The sequence below is a fragment of the Calidris pugnax genome, unplaced genomic scaffold (genome assembly GCF_001431845.1).
Source record: "Calidris pugnax isolate Ruff unplaced genomic scaffold, ASM143184v1 scaffold147, whole genome shotgun sequence".
In the NCBI taxonomy this organism is placed as follows: domain Eukaryota; kingdom Metazoa; phylum Chordata; class Aves; order Charadriiformes; family Scolopacidae; genus Calidris; species Calidris pugnax.
This window is the reverse complement of record NW_015092359.1, coordinates 4483195-4497683: the sequence shown is the minus strand read 5'-3', so window position 1 is coordinate 4497683 and position 14489 is coordinate 4483195. Positions and strand designations below refer to the sequence as shown.

At 58.2% G+C, this 14489-nt stretch overlaps 1 protein-coding gene across 7 annotated transcripts in view; it reads right to left on the bottom strand.

Annotated features, from left to right (window-relative positions):
- The window catches only part of KLC4 (kinesin light chain 4), a 29111-nt gene continuing 14622 nt past the window's right edge, over positions 1-14489 (bottom strand). For 3 of the 7 annotated variants that reach the window (XM_014962442.1, XM_014962440.1, XM_014962441.1), the window contains exons 7-16: positions 14228-14329; positions 13743-13916; positions 13489-13588; positions 12877-12929; positions 9546-9613; positions 9354-9462; positions 8445-8594; positions 1507-1631; positions 1326-1383; positions 1-131 (exon numbers count right to left, since the gene is read on the bottom strand). In XM_014962442.1, coding sequence (XP_014817928.1) covers positions 42-131; positions 1326-1383; positions 1507-1631; positions 8445-8594; positions 9354-9462; positions 9546-9613; positions 12877-12929; positions 13489-13588; positions 13743-13916; positions 14228-14329 — 1029 coding nt within the window. In that variant the 3' untranslated portion in view covers positions 1-41. The other 4 variants (XM_014962443.1, XM_014962445.1, XM_014962446.1 and 1 more) reach the window with 4 other exon arrangements.

Genomic DNA, 14489 nt, shown 5'->3' with positions numbered 1-14489 from the left:
GCATGGCGGCCAGATGGTAGTGGGGGGCACCTGCAGGAGGGTCAGTTGGAGGAGAGCAAGGAGCTGTGGGAGGAGAGGTCCATGCTGCTGGCGCTGAGGCCTCTGCTCTCCGCACGGAGGCCTTGGGTGCCCTGGAAAAGCAACATCACCCGTTGAGGAGCGGTACCCGCAACCCCCCACACCCTTGTGTCCCCCCAAAGCTGCCAGCCCACCTCCTGCCTTGCAAGCCCCAGGGCCGTTATCAGCCACATTAGCCACTTCTTTCCTCCCTCGCTCCCCGGTCTGCAGCTGGAGGGTTTTGCTGAGTGAAGGGGGCAGGGAGGGGATTACAAGGGATCAACACCTTCATTGCACACACTCCTCCACACTGCTGAGGAGAAGGATGTGGGGGTCCTGGTGGAGAGTAAACTCTCCATGAGCCAGCAATGGGCCCTTGTGGCCAAGAGGGCCAATGGGAGCCTGGGCTGCAGAGGGAAGAGTGTGGCCAGGAGGTGGAGGGAGGTCATTCTCCCCCTCTGCTCTGCACTGGGGAGGCCACAACTGGAATCCTGCGTCCAGGTCTGGGCTCCCCAGTTCAAGAGAGACAGGGAACTGCTGGCGAGAGTCCAGCGTAGGGCAACAGAGATGCTGGAGGGATTGGAGCATCCCCCTGATGAGGAAAGGCTGAGAGAGCTGGGGCTCTTCAGCCTGGAAAAGAGAAGGCTGAGGGGAGACCTTCTTAATGCTGACAAGGATCTAAAGGGTGGGTTGAGGGAGGATGGAGCTGGACTCTTTCCAGTGGTTCCCAGTGACAGGACGAGGGGCAACGGGCACAAGCTGGACCATGGGAAGTTCCACTCCAATCTGAGGAAGAACTTGTTTGGGGTGAGGGTGGCAGAGCCCTGGCAGAGGCTGCCCAGGGAGGGTGTGGAGTCCCCTTCTCTGGAGATCTTCAAGCCCCGCCTGGATGCTCCTGAGTGATGTGCTCTGGGCAACCCTGCTTTGGCAGGGGAGTTGGGCTAGATGATCTCTAGAAGGTCCCTTCCAACTCCAACGATTCTGTGATTCCGTGATTTTTGGAGCTATGATCTCAGAAGAGGGGTCTCTGCAGCTGCCCCTGCTGCAGGGCACGGAGTGGGGACACTGGCCCTGGCCACCATCCCTTGGGAGGACAAAGTAGCCCCAGCCCCACACAGATGAGTACATCTGCACAGATGAACGTCACCAGTGGGGTCTCGGGCACCCCCTGTGTCACTGGCCACGGTCCCTATAGCCAGCTGCAGCCACACAAGCCCCCACCTCAACAGCCCTTCCTGCACCAGCCCCACCATCTGCCCCGTCCTTACCTCAAACGAAGCATCACTAGACTTGTGCAGGTAATTTAATGACGCAGCTCGTTTCATGCTACAAGAAAGCAGAGGAGAGCAGGTGTGATCTTATTGTGCCTGCCCAGACCCCAAGGGCAGGGGTGGCAAGGTCCCCCGCTCACCCTGCCCCCAGCCTGGCCCTCATAGCCCTGGTCCCTACCTGGAGTTCCTGGGCTCCAGGGGACCATTGCCCTGCAGTTTCTTGACCAACATCTCGCTGCTCCTCCGTATCACTTCCCGGATTTTCCCCAGGGAGCTGCTGCGCTGGAGGGTGCCACTGCCATCCTGGACACAGAGACACAAGCCGGGGTGATGGCTGAGTGGCACCGATCAGGCTCTGGCATGCTGCAGACGAGTGGCCAGGAACTGGGCTTGGCTCCAAACACCCTCTTGGCCCGCTTGCCCTGAGGATTTAGCCCTGGCACACGCAGCAGGCTCCCTGCTCACTACAGGGCTGCCCCTCACCCTGGTTCTCCAGGGGACATGACGACTGTGGGGTCCGGGACCCCCACCACCATGGCTTGGCTCATCCAGACTGATTCTCCATCTTGCCCGGTGCAAGCCCAACACCAAGCCAGGCTGCTGACCTACAACCAGGCCACCGGCACAAATGGCACACTGCTGTCCCCACAGCTTTGCTCGAACATGGCATAGCTCCCTCACCTGTGACAGCTCAGGCAGCAGCTACTAAGGAGGTCCCAGAAGCCAGGGAAGCACCAAGCCCTGATGGTAGCCCCAAGCTTGGGGGTACTTTTGTCAGGCCAGGACATGCTACCAGGACATTCAGTTCAAGGATGCTCTCCTCATTTGCTGCTGGCTGGAGACTATCCTCCTTCTCCCCTCCTCACCACGTCATTGCTATTCCTCCTCTCCATCCAGCACTCGTCCTGAGGCACATCCCGGTCCTGCAGGCTCACTCATGGCAGACAAGACAGGTCCACATGCACACACGGCCTTGTCCCACCTCTAACACCTCCAAGATGATTAGCTCTGAGCCTGCTGAGCAATTCAGGCAGCTCCATCTGGGATGGAGCCATCCATTTGGCTGTGCTGCTGCCAAGCAGGCACCACTCTCCTTGGCACCCCCAACTTTTGCTGCACCCAGCCCTGCTAGCTGTCCCAGGGTGGCGCTTTGAAGGGTTTCTTTACAGCTGCCTGTGTTTTCCAAAGACCAAAGCCAGCACTGAATCTCGTTCCCCAGCCCGTTTCCTCCTGCCTGCCCCCAAAAGTCCCTAGTACTCAGAAAGGCACTTTCAGCCCTTCACAGCCTGTCTCCTGCATTTAGCTCCGCACGCGTGCAAGGCACAGGCTGCCAGCGTGAGACCGCCTCATGCCATCGTGGCATCAAGCTCTTCCCCCTGTGGCCAGGCACGCTCATCACACAAGGTTGTGGCACCACTGCTGACGTGGAGTTACTTTGGCTCTGATGGCCTGATAACAGCAGTCCTCCCCGCTCCTCATCCCAACGGCCCCTGGCACACCAGGGCAGAAGAAACAGAGATAAGGGGACTGCAGAAGCCCTCTGCTCCTTACAAGCATGCGTGCGACCCCCTTTGTACCACTCCAAGTGACCAAGATGCCCTGTGGCTCAACCCCCCTGTGCTGACACCTGCACTTGGTGGTCCTGGGGAAGGCTTTTCCAACACTGGCCTGTTCCGATTACCCAAAGCTGATCCAGCCCTAGACCCCTCTTCAGCAGCTGATTGGGACTTCTCCTTCCAGCAAACCATTCTCCTGGCATTCATCTCATCCCTTCTCGGATAAGCCAAGCCCATTGAACCCCTTCCCTTCCTCATCAGGATGAAGGGTCACCAAACCAGGAGCCACGTGCTGTGCCTGCAAGGGACCCGCTCACCAGGAATCCAGAGAGCACCAAAAGCATTAGCAAGGTAAACAATTCAGCTCCTGCACCAGCCACCCCGGGCGGGTTTTGGAGGAGCTAGAAGTCACAATGTGGCACTAGCAAAGACAGGGGTGCGGGAGGGTGTCTTTTTTGCCTCCCCGGCAGACTTGCACCACCATGCAGGGTACCGCCATGCCAGGCACCACAAGCCAGGGGTGAAGAAGGGAACAGGGGAGCAGGACCATGGTACAAGGGCAGCAGGATCCGGCCAGAAAGCACGCTGTGGGGTCAGGGCTGGAGGGTGGAACCGCATTTCCCCAGCTGCAGTGATTGCAGACTGACTGCAGACCAACACCAGAACCAAATGCTGCTGCACGCTGGGGTTAAAAATAGCCTCCCTTCTCTCCCCCACTCCCTTTTCTTGCAGGGTTATTTTTAACCTGGAACATTTATGGGGCCTGGCTTTACCGCAGAGCCCCCACACCCCATTGCACCCACCAGGATGAGAACACTCGAAAGAAAAAATTAAAAAAAAAATGTAAAGAAAGAAGCGGCTCCACCGCTGAGCTGCTCTCCACCGCCTGCTCCCACCCTGCCTGCTGCCTGGAGGCAGAGGACTGGATTTGGCAGCATGTGGAGCTCAGCAGCAGGGGGGGGACACACACAATGGGGTATTTCTCTGGCTAATGGGAACACCAGTTGGGGAAAGCCCAAGCTCAGACACCCCCACCACACGTAGCCACAGAGCTGAGGTTAGCAGCAGCCACCCCGGTGTGGAGGTTAGGGAGATGCCCGGCGGAGCTGGGGATCCCTCACCTCCGATGCTCAGCCTAGGAGAGGTGCCCTGGGGGTGGTACATCCCCCCCCCTCCCCAGCCCCCACTGCACGCACACAGACACCAAGCACCCCCCCACGCCTGCTCCAGCAGCATTTGCACACCCGCCACCCCAAGGGGCTGACCGACGCTGGCCTCCAGAGCGTGGAAAGAAGCACAGGGCAGCGGTTCGGGTCTGTCTACCTTTAATCAGAGGTACGGTCGTTACAGCACCAGGTCCGGGACACGACAAAACACAGGGGCAGGTGGCACCGAGGCCTGAATGCACCCTGCACTGGGGACTCAGCACTCTCCCAGCAGCATGGAGCAGCACTGGGAGAGAGGGAGGGAGGCAGGGAAAGGCACAAGCCCTAGAGAGCTCAGCCCTGGGCTCCACACCCCACGCTCCTGAGGACTAAACCTCCTTTCAGCAAGCCCAAGCTCCCAGGGGAGCAGCATGCGTGTGCCCCGAGACCTCTGCACCACCAGGGGAAAGCCAGGCCCAGAAGACAGACACAAGCACATTTAGTATCACAACCTGCCAGGTGACTAGCATGAGAGAAACTATCTAGCTAAAAAAATAAGGGGGGCAAGGCGGGGGGGTGGGGTGGGGGGTCCTGCGCTGGCCTCTGGGCTCTCTCCTGCTGGCTTGCAGCCTCCTCAGCTTTCTTCCCAGGTGGGAGAACCAGGGAGGCTCGCTTCCCATGGAGGAGGTGGGCTGAGGGTATGCACCCAAGGGTGTGAGGCTCAAGGCAGTGGTGGTCTGGCCCTGGGAAACATCCCCTTTTCCCAGTAGTGACCGACAGCAACCAGACCCCGTGCACGCCTGGAGTCCCATCAGAGGCACTGAGCCACCCATGCCCAGGGTCAGCACTGTCTTCTTAGCAGTGACAGGTTACAGATTTGCCACCCACTTGGCTGGGGACAGCCAGGCAGCGAGTCGCAGCCCCAGGGATCATGCCTGGCACGCCAGGTCCTGTTCTCCAAGAATTGCTCTTCTCCATGAACCACCCGGGCCCTTCTTCTCCTGCAGAAACCTCCCTCCAGCTATCCCATCTGCCCCCACATGCTCAGGGCACCCCAAGCCCCAGCTCCTTCCTTTCCTCTCATCCTTCTTTGCACCTCCTTTTTCTCCTAACCCGTCTGCTCCAAACACAACCCATTCCCCATCTCGGCCACTTCTAATGGCCTGGGGCCCTGCAGAAAAGTACTGCTTTCCTCCTACCCTTCCCTTTGTCTCCAAGGAACAGCAAACAGCTTCACCTCTGCCTCTCCCAGCAACCCACACCTGGGGACCCTTGAGCAACAGGGAGCTTATTCACCCCTTAACACCATCGAGCCAGGAACTCTGCTACGCCATGAGGTCAGGAGGTTGCAACCAAGCCTGCTTTGTCCTGGCAGGTCCCTGTCCCATGCACGGCTCCTGGCTGTCACCCCCTCACTTCGTCTTGGAGGTGTGGTCGTTATGGGCCATCCTACCTTCCCGCCCCCCTGCAGAGAGACCCCCCACGCTGTCCCCTGGGTTGCAGAGCTCAGCAGGGGAGGAGGATGGCAAGACAAGTGCCACAGGGAGAGCCCAGCTCGCCGGTGGCCAGCGCAGGTTTGCTACAGGGGCACTAACATCAGCTAAACCTACAAGGGGGAAGAAAGCAAGCGGGCACATGACAGCCCTGCCCAAGGCCAGGCCTCTCTGTCCCAAAACAGCCCCCACCCGCCATCTTCATGCCTCCTTCGAAGAGATGGAGGGAACAAGCTAGGAGGGTTGAGGATGTCTAATGACGGTGGAGTCGGCACGCCTGGAGTGAAGACAATCCCCCGCAGGCCTGGTCCCCAGGGATGAGGAAGGGCAGGCTGGGGGTAGGGGGGCAGGCAAGGGGACGGTGGCCCGTCACCCTGGCCCTGGGGGAGCAGGCAGCTCCTCGCAGATTCTTCCTGCTCTTGCTGGCCACGGGGACTGGAGCTGGGCCCAGGTGGCCAGGGACTCCTCTGCAGGCATCGCGGTGCCCTCGCGCGCCGGGAGGGTCGGGGGACTGGCGTTGGAGTTCTTGCCGAGGAAGGAGGGATGGTGTGGAGGAAAAGTCGGAAGATACAACACAAACATCCAGGTGATTGCGGTGGAGGGGAAAGAGGGAGTCTCGGGAGGCATTTAAGCCTAGTGCACAGAGAGGAGAGAGACACAATTTACAAGGCCGTGAGGTCGTAGGTCACCCAGGGAGCAGATGGGGCAGAGCCCAGGCTGCATGCAGAGACAACGGGCCACCTCTGGGCAGGGGGACGGGGGGGTGGGAGTCCTGTGAGGCCAGAACAGTGGGCTCACAGCTTTGTGATGCTTTGTGCACTCTTGGCAGGCTGGCAGAAACAGCCAGTTCCAAGAGGAACAACCTGCTTCGGAGGGCTCCCTGCTCTTGGGACCTTGGGCACGAGGTGCCCGCTGAGCTGGTGCCATCCCTGCTCTCACGGCCCAGACCCTGGCTCTTCCCAGACCAATTACCCGGACAGCCAGGAGCTGGTCCAGGCCCTGGGGTGCTTCCAGAGCTGCTCCTGGTAGCAGGGCACAGAGGTTGCTGGCACCCTGGGGGATGTCCCCATGGGCCCTGCCTGCAGCAGCTGACAGCTAAGGGATGGCAGCACGTCCAAGGTCTCTAGACCAGCACGGGGGACAACTGGCCGTGACAGACAGGAGCAGCAGGACCTGCCTCAGCCTTCATTTTTGGGGGAGCAGCAGCCCAGCGCAGGGCTGCTGGCTGGGGAGAAGAGGCTGGCTACACGTGCGGCAGGCTGGAAAAGGCACCAAGCATCATGTGGCAGCAGCCCTGTCCCCTAGGGTGCTGGGCTAGCCCTCAAACCCTCTATTTACAGCTGGCTGGGCCAGGTAAGCCCTGCCAAGCCCCCTGGGTGACACAAGCAGGTACTGTACCCCTTGGCTGGGTCAGAGGTGGGGAGAGGGTGGTATTGCCTGCTTGCTTTGGGATGATCAGCTCAGAGACTAACAGGAAGGTCTCCCAGACCATCACCAGCGTAAAGCAAACACCCAACACCAGCCACAGCCAGGAGGAACGGCAGAGAGACAGCAGCCAGGACAGGGACCAGGTGACCCTAATCCAAACCTGCAATCCTCCCTCTGTGCTTGTCCTGCCCCTCTACTAAGAGGGGCTGCAAATGGCCCAGGGTTGGTGTCTTGCCAGGGATTGGACTCTCTTTGCTCCTGATGCCAAGAGCTGGGACAGAGGACAGCCCTACATCTGGCAGAGCTGCCAGGTCACCTTGAAGCTCTTCTCCCCAGGTCCCCTCCAGCCACCTCCTGGGTACAATCCACAATCAAGAGAGCCAGCAGGCTTCAGGCTTGGGTGTTTGAGGGGCTGTCATGGCAACAGGGAAAAGGAAGGGGGAAGGGAAGGGAGCTCATGCGGGTGGGGATGGAGCCGAGCCAGGTGGGGAAGGGTTAGTGACAGCAGATGTGAGGGGGGGGAGCAAAGAACTCCATGTGCTCAGTGTGTCGTCTCTGTCAGTCTGCAACAACCCCTGGGTCTCCAGCTACACAACACTCTCAACTAGAGTTTGCAAGAGGAACGGTAAGTGTTAACAGCTCTAGCAGCCCTCGAGCCAAGCACCCACCAGCACCACGCTCACTTGCCACCTCCATCCTCCTCCTTGCAGAAGACAAAAGTCCCAGACCTGGACCGCTACCTTGCTCCAAACTCAGTACTAGTGACCAAAGTGCCCCTCAGCTTCAGAGCAAGCCCAGAGAGGGTCAGGTCACCCTGCCTGTGCCTTAGCTAACACCAGCCTCATTTGCCACCACTGGTCAGCCTGGCCTGGCATCCCACAAAGACCTGCCTTTTACCACCTCTGCTTGGCCAGAGCCTGCGGAAGACACAAGACCAGGAGAGGGAGAGACAGCAAAGACGCTGGCTGCAGACTATCCCCGTGCCCTGCGGTCATTCAGTCACAGCCACACCAAGCACACACACGTGCACACACACAACCCTCCCCCAGGCTCAGCATCGCCTGCGGTGCGGTACAGGACAGCCAGCTGAGTCGCTGACGGAGGCTGTGTGGGTCTGAGATGGGGCCGGTGCTCTCAGCCAGGGCCTCGAGAGGGGAACAGCAGGGAGAGATGTTAATAAGGTTGCAAGGCTAAGATTAAGGGCAGACCAGGACCAGCTCATGCTGTGCATCGTCAGGGCCTGGCAGCCCCCTTGGGAAGCAGAAGCCCTTAGTTGGGGATATCTGGCCCGGTACGCCAGAAGCCAAAGCCCAGACACACAACCCGTGCGGGCTGGCCGGCTCATGCCAAGAAAGAAGGGAAGGAAGTGTGCAGGGAACGAATGGAGGCAGACAAGGATGCCACGACAGGCCACGCAGGGACAGCCCTGAGCAAGGCTGTCCCTTTCCCTCTGGCAGCCGGCTGAGGCCATTCTTGATGGTGTCTTGTACTTACCCCGCTCCATTCCACGCCCATACTCACTTCCTCGCTACCGTCTGTGGCACTCTCGTACTTGACGCCGCCCCCCAGGCTCCGTCGCCTCTCTGTGCCATCGCCCTCCTTCAGGATCTCCACCACCTTCGTCTGGTTGATTGGGTCGATGCCCTGCAAATAGAAAGGGACGAAGGAAGCAACAGGTTGCGCGTTTCTTGCGTGCGCCATCCGCTGTGCCATCAACTATGCTTGGTCCCGGCCCGTCCCCTGTCTTGGCCATTGCCCTGTCACAGCCAAAAACATACAGCACAAGAAGAAGGATGGAGCCCAATGTCATCCTGCACTTAGCAGCCCCTGTTTGGGTTCTCAGCTCAGCTTGAGCCATAAACCACCCTGGAGGACAAGGGCTTGCCATGCCAAAGCTGACAGCCTTTTTTCCTTCGTGTTTTGGTGCGTGAAGGTTCCTGCTGTCCTTCAGTCTGTGGGCTAGGTGCCTACAGCTCCTACATTATTATTTGAGGACTGAGACGAGTTGAGGGCGAGAGAAACCCCAAGTGCGTTCCCTAGACAATAAATTAGCAGGAAGAAAGCATCCCACAGTGAGTGCAGATCTCCTCTGTAGCTGACAAAGCCTGATAAGCCGCAGGATTTCTCCACTCCAAGAGCCATGCCTTCTTCCCCATGTCATACACACACCACATCTCTTCTACCCACGCACAACCCCACACGTTGTACACCTGCACAAACACAACCCCAACCACCAAGGCACTCTGGCGTTGTGGCAATCTAAACCGAAGACATCAAGAGGCCATGAGGCCCAGAGGAGGGTTCCTCACCACACCACGAGCCAAATGCTGGGCCATGACCTGCCACCCCAAGCCCTCTCCACCGCGATGCCCTCTCCACCAGGAAGTCCCCCTCTGGAGTTACCTGCCGCCGAGAGCGAACCGCGCACTCCTCCAAGGTCTCGGCTGCCTCCAGCTTGCCCTGGCGTCGGTACAACGCGCCCAGGTTCCTCAGCGTGGTGTTCACAGTTGGGCTGTAGTAACAAGATGAGAGGTGAGCTGGAGCCTTGGGGCTACCTCCTCCAGAGCCCACAGCTGCCCATGAAGCACCTCTTACCTGCTGACCTTACAGGCCTTGTACCAGCCGCCATACTCAGCGTAGGGAGCGCTGTCTCTGTGCTTGCTCTACGGGGTGAGGAGAGATGAGAGCCGTTAGCCCCATACCTACTGCCCTTCTCTCCCGCTTGGGTGCCAGGGTCGGGCCCCAGGCTGCACCCCCACACCAACCCAGACCTCAGAAACACAATCTGCAAACGCAGCGATGGAGTCCAGCAGGTCCCCAAAGGGAAAGCTGAAAGCCCCTTTGCTGCAACAGGCTCGGGCCACAAGTAGAAGTGATATCCCCACCCCAGCAAGGGGCATATCCCCATCTCCTTGAACCCTTCCCATGGTACCGAAGGCAGCAGGGACAACACAGCCCATCCTCATGACACTCTGGAGGACATGACAACCCGTCTCCCCGGTGTGCAAAGGGGAGACAAAAAAACCCCACCCAACCAGCAAAAAAACCCTATCAGGCAGCACGGGCACTAAACCCCTCAGCTGTGGCTAGCAAAGGAACCAGCCAGCCACATCCAAACCTTCTTCCTGCAAGGTCAGGGCTGCTCCACAGCAGCTTAGCCCAGCTAGCTGTCTCCCCCGTGTCCAGTCCTGGCTCTCCAAAGCTGGCCCAGCCACAGCCAGGAGCAAAGAGGCTGCTGGCCAGAGTTACAAGAAGGGGAACAGAGCTCGATGCTCAAGGTGAAAGATCTAGGGCCAGGACAACCACGCTGGTCAGTAGGGACCATGGCACCCGCAAGCAGGAATTACCACTGCTGCAGGAGCAGGGCTGCCTGTCCACACACACTGTGCACCCCGCTACGTGGCGAGCACCTGGGGGTGTGCCATGCCCCTGGCTCTGCACCCCCACGACACACGGGGTGGGCAGGAAGCACCCAGCTACCCCCGAGGCCATCAGGGCCGCTCTCACCAACCAGGTGCAGGGAGCACTGCCCCTCGGCAGGGATTTCCCTCTGGCAAGGGCTCCAGCCCAGAAGAAACTGTCTTCACAGTCCCACAGCACTTCTCAGCTCTTTACCCCCACATGGTAGAATCTCCCCGAGCCACAGGCACGCACGGTGCCTCACACCAGAGCCTAGACAGCCTGGGCAGGCCTCAGAGAGGACTGGGAACAGCTCTGAAGCTTGTGTAGAGCCCTAAAAAGGGTGGCTGGACCAGCGGGGAGAGATGTCAAATCCCCTGGGGCAGAAAGAGCCTCGCAAGCCAGGGCTGCCAGCTGTGCCCAAAGCCCTGCTGCTGGCACAATCTAATCTTCCCCTGCCACTACTGAGAGCGACGGGGGAAAAAAAAAAAAAAAAAAAAAAAAAAAAAATTTTTTTTTTTTTTTTTTTCGGGACTTATTTTGTTTGGGGTGTTCCCCCTCCCCCCCCTCCCCGTCCCCTCCGAAATGAATTAGGAGTTAATGACACGGGCAGGCAGCGGAGCTGTGCTATTAAGGAGCCGTCCAGAGCTATAATCATACCAAAGCAAGAAAGGGGGGAGGGAGCGGGGGAGAGAAAAAAAAAAAAAAAAAAAGAAAAAAAGAAGTGAAGCTCTGCGAGAAGGGTTTGATGCTTTTTAATCAGAGACATGGAAACACAGCACAAAGCGGAGCGCAGCAGCCCCAGCCCCTGGGCCAGCAGTACAAGCAGGTCTGTGGCTACTGCTGCCTGGCTGGGAAGCCCATGCCAACTATGCCATGCCATAGGGTATGGGTACAGCTGCCCTGAGGACAGGAGTTCCAGGAGCAGGGAAAGAGGCTCAGCCCTTGCCCCAGGCTGTAAAACAAATCTCACTCCAACCGTAGGTCCCTGAGCCTGTTCTCTTGCCCTGTAGCAAAGCTTGCGTTATCTGGAGCATAGCTCCACACTGCAACTATCTACTTCACAGAATCATGGAGTGGTCAGAGTTGGAAGGGACCTTCTAGGGATCATCTAGTCCAACCCCCTGCCAAAGCAGGGTTGCCCAGAGCACATCACTCAGGAGCATCCAGGCGGGGCTTGAAGATCTCCAGAGAAGGGGACTCCACACCCTCCCTGGGCAGCCTGTCCCAGGGCTCTGCCACCCTCACCCCAAAGAAGTTCTTCCTCAGATTGGAGTGGAACTTCCCATGGTCCAGCTTGTGCCCGTTGCCCCTCGTCCTGTCACTGGGAACCACTGAAAAGAGTCCAGCTCCATCCTCCCTCAACCCACCCTTTAGATACTTGTCAGCATTAACAAGGTCTCCCCTCAGCCTTCTCTTCTCCAGGCTAAAGAGTCCCAGCTCTCTCTGAAGATACCATCAGAAGTGTCTCAATCCCAGAGGTGGCAAGGGGAGCTTGGACTCTACTCCAGCTTTGATTTCTCCCGCATAAGAAGAGGGTGCCACAGCAAATGCAATTCCTTTGCAGCAAAGCCTTCGCAGGGCAGCAGCCAGAGCAGCACGAGGTGGGGCTGAGCGGTTCAAGGAGAAGACACAGCATGCTCGGGGGGGGGAGGCAGCTGCTACTGCCCTGCTCTTGGGGCTCACACGATGGGACTGATCAGTCACTAAGCCAAGCCTGCCAGCCTAAGGCCATGCAGGGATGAGGGCTGCTCTGAGGGCAAAGGGAAAGGAGAAGACTGGACCAGAGCCCTTCATTCTGCTGCTTCAACCCACCTGCCAAAAAGCAGGTGAGGTCTCAGGCTTGGGAAAAGCAGAGACAGGACCCTGCTGGGTTTATCAGCTGAGCACAGAACAGGGCCTGGGCAACAGGAGCAACAGTTTCTTTGTCTCTCAGTCTAGACCAAGGCAAGCACAACCCATGTCTACCTTCCTTCACAGGCCAGCTAGGACATAGAACAGATAGTGCCCGCCCTGTGCGGAGATCTTTTTCAAGAGGTTTGGCTCCATTTCCTAAGCAAGGTGACAGCAGCAGTTTCTTCTTGACCTCCATTTTTCCCCAGGCAGCCTTAGGGCTGCTTCAGAAGCAGGTTGTGCTCTGGGTACTAGCAGTTCTTTGGAACAGAGGGCCAAGGCCCTGCAGCACAACCCTCTGCCATCCGCCATCTTCCATCATCTGTGCGCCCTAGAGGGATCACTAAAGCAAAAAAGAGAGAGCGTGCAGCCATGGCTGAGAGGCCAAACAACCCCCTGCCCCAGGAAATGCATCAAGCTCTCTGATCAGCCTTCCCTCCTTGCTGCCCTGAGGAGCAGCCATGGTCTCCCCCCACTCTCCAGCCCTTTCCTGGCCTTCATCAACGGCCACGGCAGCACTTCAGATTGCAGGAGGGAGGGTCTGGCTGTGATAAGAGAGGATTGAAACCCCTGGATCTCCTTCCCCTCCCAGGGCTCTTGCTGCTAACAGGCAGCACCACCAGCTCAGACTCACCTTGCTCATCTCCTCTCTCTCCTCCGCGTGCATCCAGATCGGCTTGTGCTCGTCTGTGTGGGGAAGAATGCAAGACAGCTCTGCTCACCACCTCACCCCATTGCTCTGCCACTTCCACTGGAGCTCTGCCTCCCGCACAGCCCAGCGCTCTGTCCCCAGAGCCAGCAGCTCAGAGGGAAGCGACAAGGCTTCCCAGATCCCCCTGGTCCCTGGATTAGAGCCCCAAGGCAGGCAACTGATATTGCAAGGGGCAGGACAGCAGAAGGAAGAAACAAGTCCTCCCATGGGGCAATACCTGTGCCAGGTGTACAGGAGAAACTTCAGGTTATGCCTGGGGATGATCGTGCCACTTTCTATTCCCCTTTTTAGCCACAACTATTCCCAACCCAGTAAAGACTGACAGCCAGAGCTCTCCAAGACCCTTTCTGAGAAGAGGTGGAACAGCATAACACACCAGAATGGCAGCATCTCAAGGGCTGCCCAAAGCAGGGGCCCTGCAAGGCATCCCATCCCTCTGCCAGGGGGATACCAGAACCAGCCAAGCCCAGGCTGGCAGCCAGGAGGCCAAACTGCTCACCCTTCCCCAGCCCCAACAGCTTCTGCTGTACAAACCGTCCACGGAGCCGAACTCCTTCACGTGAGCACGGGTGAGGATCTCCTTATACAACACCTCTGCATCTTTGTATTTGCCTTGCTTCAGGTAACAGGAGGCCTGCAAACAAGAAAACAGCTCCAGTCCCACTGGGCACCACAGATTAACTCTGCCCCCATCTTGCAAAGAGCTGCAACTTCCAAGCATCAGGCAACGTTCACCTTTCCCGTGGCACCATTCCCCATCCCCACATGGAGTCTCCCCAGGGTCTCACCAGGTTGTTCTTGGTCTTGGCAACGTTGGGGTCATCAGGACCCAGGCAGCTCTCGTAGATCTCCAGGGCCCGGCAGTAATAGTACTCCACCTCGTCGTATTTGCCCTGGTTCTGGCACAGCAGGGCTAGATTGTTCAGCTGCTTGGCCACGTCAGGATGGTCTTTGCCTAGGACCTGGGTAAACAAAAGAAAAGAAGCCACAAAAAGTCAACACTGAAAGACTGCAGTGAACTCCTGGAGTTAGTAGACTCTGTAGTCCCTCCAGAACATGCCTATGTCAGACAGGAGCCAAGGACTAGGGAGGTAAACAGTAGAAATTCCAGCTTCCACCTCCTGGCTGGCCTCTCTAAGTCTGCAAACACTGGAGAGGCAGGAAAGGCGGTGGCAGAATCAGCAGCCAAAGAGATTAGATAGGTCCTGGACCTCCCAGGTGCAGCAAGGTAGTGGGGAGAGTTGGAAGGAAGGAGAGTGGGGGAGACCAGTACCTTCTCACGGATCTCCAGGGCTCGCTTACACAGTGGCTCTGCTTCTTTGTACTTCCCTCTCTTGCCATAGAGAACAGCCAGATTGTTCAAAGTTGCTGCCACCTGCAGAGACATAAGCTTCTCCATGAAACAAAGCAGAATCCAGTGGGACCAAACAAGGGGTGCAAGCAGCAGTAACACTGACTGTCCCTTTTCCTTCATGCCTGCTTCTGAAGAGATCCAGAGGCAGAAGGCCACCCTGCCTACATGGCAGAGCACACTA